The following is a 4,671-nucleotide window of genomic DNA, read 5'->3' on the forward strand; positions in this document are numbered from 1 at the left end:
AGAACTGATCTTGGGTATCCTGCTGATGGAGTGGACAGGAAAGATGCATAATTCTGTCCTCTGTCTTAAGAAAAGTGAGGAGAGGAGCTTCCCTGGTGGCGCAGTGGTTGAGAATCTGCCTGCCAATGCAGGGGACACGGGTTCGAGCCCTGGTCTGGGAAGATCCCACATGCCGCGGAGCAACTAGGCCCGTGAGCCACAATTACTGAGTCTGCGCGTCTGGAGCCTGTGCTCCGCAACAAGAGAGGCCGCGATAGTGAGAGGCCTGCACACCGCGATGAAGAGTGGCCCCCACTTGCCACAACTAGAGAAAGCCCTCGCACAGAAACGAAGACCCAACACAGCCATAAATAAATAAATTAATTAATTTAAAAAAAAAGTAAAGGAAAATAATTAGCATAGTTAAAAAAAAAAAGAAAAGTGAGGAGAAAAAAATTTTTAAGGTAATACAGAGACAAAGAAAGGATAGAATGTTCAGAATCCCACTGGTCTACATTTCTGCCATTTCTGTGTGCACCTTAGATCATTTTCAGGGGGATGAAACACACACACACATATGCAAACAAGAACTTACAAACTGGGTGACAGTTGTTTTGGCCTTCTCAGGAAGGAGAGCTGGAATTCGTCTGCTTCCTGATTCATGAAATAAAGGGGAAAAACCCACCCACTACCAGATCCCCATCTCTATAGACACTTGGCTTCTAGTATAGCAAACAATCCTCAAAATCCACTGTGCATGCACTGTGTAAAGGCTGCAGGAATAGGAAAAGGCAAATCAGAGAGAATGACGTGGCACAACAGAGAGACAAAACCCTGTGTCTAAGCTGAGCTGAGGAGAAGATGGATCAGGGGCGAGTCTACAGGCTCTGCTTTAAGAAAGGAAAATCCCCCCTCGTGTACACCACAGCCTATGCCCACTACCACTCTGTCTCTCAGCCTGTGGAAACACTGCAGGGCATGTGCCAGGCTGGTGTGCCAGACAAGGGCACAGTCAGAATCATAAAGTCGGTATTTATAAGGGAGTCACAGTGCAGAGACTTCAGCCTCAGTGTCACTGTGATGGGAGCAGCCTGACTTCCCCTTCTTTTTACTGCTTCATATCAGTCCCAACAAGGACCTCTGGGAATGCTCCTGTCCTGGGGCTCTGCACCTGTCCCCCTCCATCTTGGAGAAAAACAATGAGAAAAACATGTTTTTTCCCCTTGCCTCTATGATTTCATCATGAGTGTGACCACAAGACTTCATGGATGGGGAGGGAGTGGAGAGGGAGGTGTGGAGGAGACAAGCCCATCCTGACCCTGAGAGCTCTGTCATCCTGTGTCCATGATTGATGTCCCTGCAAGGAGCTCCTGGTGGTTGTGTCAGACACACCAAAGGGGAACTTTGTGCACGCTTGGTGAGAATGTCAATTGGTGCAGCCACTTTGAAAAACAGTATGAAGGTGTGTCAAAAAATTAAAAATAGAACCACAGTAGGAACCAGCAATTCCACTTCTGGGTATATATCTGAATAAAATAAAGCCACTGTCCCAAATAATCGTCTACACTCACATGATCATTGCAGCATCACTTCCAACAGTCAAGACATGAGAAAATGACCTAAATATCTATCAAAAGCTGAGTATATCAAGAAAAAGTGATTTCATGGGACTTCCCTGGTGGTCCAGTGGTAAAGAATCCGCCCTACAATGCAGGGGACGCAGGTTCGATCCCTGGTCAGGGAACTAAGATCCCACACGCCGCAGGGCAACTAAGCCCATGCACCACAACTACTGAGCTCGCATGGCTCAACTAGACAGCCTGCGTGCCACAAACTACAGAGCCCACGTGCTCTGGAACCCGTGCGCCACAACTATGGAGCCCACCTGCCCTGGAGCCTGCGCGCCACAACTAGAGAGAGAAAACCCGCACGCCACAACTAGAGACAAGCCCGTGTGCCACAACTAGAGAGAGAAAACCCACACGCCACAAACAGAGAGAAGCCCGCACGCTGAAACAAGATCCTGTGTGCCTCAATGAAGATCCCACATGCCGCAACTAAGACCCAATGCAGCCTAAAATAAATAAATAATAAATAAACCTTTTAAAAAAGTGATTTCATATTTTATACATATGTAAATGTCTGTGTATATATACACACACATTTTATATACAGATACAGACATATATATATATATATATATATATATATATATATATATATATACACACACACATGCAATGGTATACTATTCAGCCATAAAGAAATCCTCCATTTGAAACAACATGGACGGCAGTTCTGATAAGTGAAATAAATCAAAGACAAATATTGTATGATCGTATTTATTTGTGAAATCCAGAAACAAAATAAACTCATGAAAAAAAAAAATCATGCATCGTGCTCATGGTTCCTAGAAGCAGAGAACTGGTGGGAGGAAATACAGAATGGAGGTTGTCAAAACGTACAAACTTCCAGTTATAAGATAAATAAATACAAAACAGGTAATGTACAACAAAAACTCATATACCACAATAGCAAATAATCAAACTATAATATGGACTAAGGAACTGAATAGACATTTATCCAAAAAAGATATACAAATGACCAATAGGCACATGACAAGTTACTCAACATTACAAAAGATGTAAGGTACAGGATGACCAAAATTAGCCCAGCTGTAGGATGTATATCAAAGTTGTTAAGGCAGTAAATCCTACAAATATTCATCGCAAGAAGAAAAACTTTTTTCTGGTAATCATTTCATAATGCATGTAAGTCTTATCACTACCCTGCAAACTCTGATATCATAAAACAAGAAAAATATTTAAAAGGTAAAAACTAAAAGTGCAAAATTATCAAAGAGGACAAACTACTACTGTTTTACCTTTAGAATTATTTTATTAAATCTTAAAGGATCAACAGTCTCTTAACTCTGCACATGAACTAATTTTCTTTAGAAGAATGATGTTATGTCTCATTACACCATGATTCTAGCTAATAGTTTTTCAAAATTTTGAGAAAAATCTTGAAAAAGGATTCAAATATCATCCAAAACTTTGAAATTTAACATTATCAAAGAGGGGATGCTTCCACATTCTTACAGAGACCACTGGAGAGACAACAATTCAAAAGCTAAGAAACGGTCTCAAAAGCATTTTTTCATACAGTCTTTCCTCCGCAGGAAGGTATTGTTCTTACATAATCTAGTCTACTCACACAATGGCTCTCTGTACCTGCTCTGGTGTCTTCTGCCATATCACTGCATATTTATGCATGACTGAGATAAGAGTTTCCTGAACGCTGTTATTTCGATAACCTAAAGCTGTTCTGTTACCTCTGGTCTCTCAACGTCTCCTATTTATACAGTCAAGCCCACGGCAAATAGAAGCTCAGAATTGGCTGGTCACTGCATAACGCCCACGTCTTCCACCGCCTACTGGACCATAGTTTCCTCCACCGTATGATCCTCCCACGTTCCTGCTACCACTCAGTTTTCCAGTTTTCAGTAAATCGTACTTAGAAGGTTTCTGCTTATAATTTCCCAAATCATTGTAATTACGACTTCCATAATTTCTTCCTCCATAGCTGTCAAAACCACCTCCGGAGCCCCCATCCAGGTCGCCATATCGAGATCCTCTACCACTGTATCCTCCTCGTCCTCCTCCATAACCAGGGCCAACCCCCAAATTGCCACCTGCAGATCCTCCTCCACACCCATGATAGCCATCCCCAAATGTATGTCCTCTTCCATGTCCATCAGATCTTCCTCCAAGTTTCCTTCCTCATCCTGGTCCTGCTCCAACATTTCCACCGCCACCAGGAGGGTCTCCAAAACTGACGTTGCCTCCTCCTCCACCTCTAGAACTTTGGACTCCCTGCATTTTAGGTCGAGACAAGGCCTTTCTTACTTCTGCATGATGACCATTGATGCTATGGTCTTTCTGCAACACAAGCTTATCCACGGGATCATGGTCATTAAAAGTAACAAATCCAAAGCCTCTTTTCTTTCCAGACTCCCTATCGGTAATTATCTCAATGGCATCGATTTTTCCATATTTCTCAAAGTAATCTCTAAGATGATGCTCCTCAGTATCTTCTTCAATTCCACCAACAAACAGCTTCTTCACAGTCAAGAAAGCGCCCCGCTGTCCACAATCCTCTCTTGGGACAGCACGTTTGGGCGCAACCGTTTTCCCATCAATGGAATGAGGTCTGGCAGCCATGGCAACATCCACCTCAGCCATGGATGAAAACGTGACAAAACCAAATCTTCCTGGTTTTTGACTGGCAGGATCCCTTATTAACACACAGTCTGTAAGGTTTCCCCGTTGCTTGTAGTAGTTCCTCAGACTTTCTTCCGTGGTTTCAGAGCTTAAGCCACCAATAAAGAGTTTACAGAATTGTTCTTTTTCTTTCTTACTCCTCTCCAAAGGAACAGATGTTGAAGTTTTCTTCATCGCAGGCTTACTCGCTTGAGCCATTTTCCCGAAGCTGAGGGGGATGAGGGAGATCTCCAAAGACTAACATGAACCGGAGGGTCCCGGCCCCGCGGTGAGAACGAACCTCCGCTGCTCCAGCAGCAACACCTGTAGGAGCACCTCCACCGGGGACCTGGTGATGTGCTACTGCTCTGGAGCCGCTGCCACCCTTGAACCAATCTTGAGCAACTTTCAATTTTTCTGCACAACATCA

The 4,671-nt window shown here is 43.5% G+C and overlaps 1 protein-coding gene across 1 annotated transcript; it reads right to left on the reverse strand.

The window, feature by feature from the left end:
• Positions 1-3,368: 3,368 nt before the first annotated feature.
• On the reverse strand, positions 3,369-4,436 carry LOC103005245 (heterogeneous nuclear ribonucleoproteins A2/B1-like). The gene is given in 1 exon segment (XM_057540453.1): positions 3,369-4,436. A coding segment is annotated over 1 exon segment (1,068 nt).
• Between the last annotated feature and the right edge of the window lie 235 nt (positions 4,437-4,671).

This window comes from Balaenoptera acutorostrata, chromosome 2, assembly GCF_949987535.1.
Source record: "Balaenoptera acutorostrata chromosome 2, mBalAcu1.1, whole genome shotgun sequence".
Lineage (NCBI taxonomy): Eukaryota > Metazoa > Chordata > Mammalia > Artiodactyla > Balaenopteridae > Balaenoptera > Balaenoptera acutorostrata.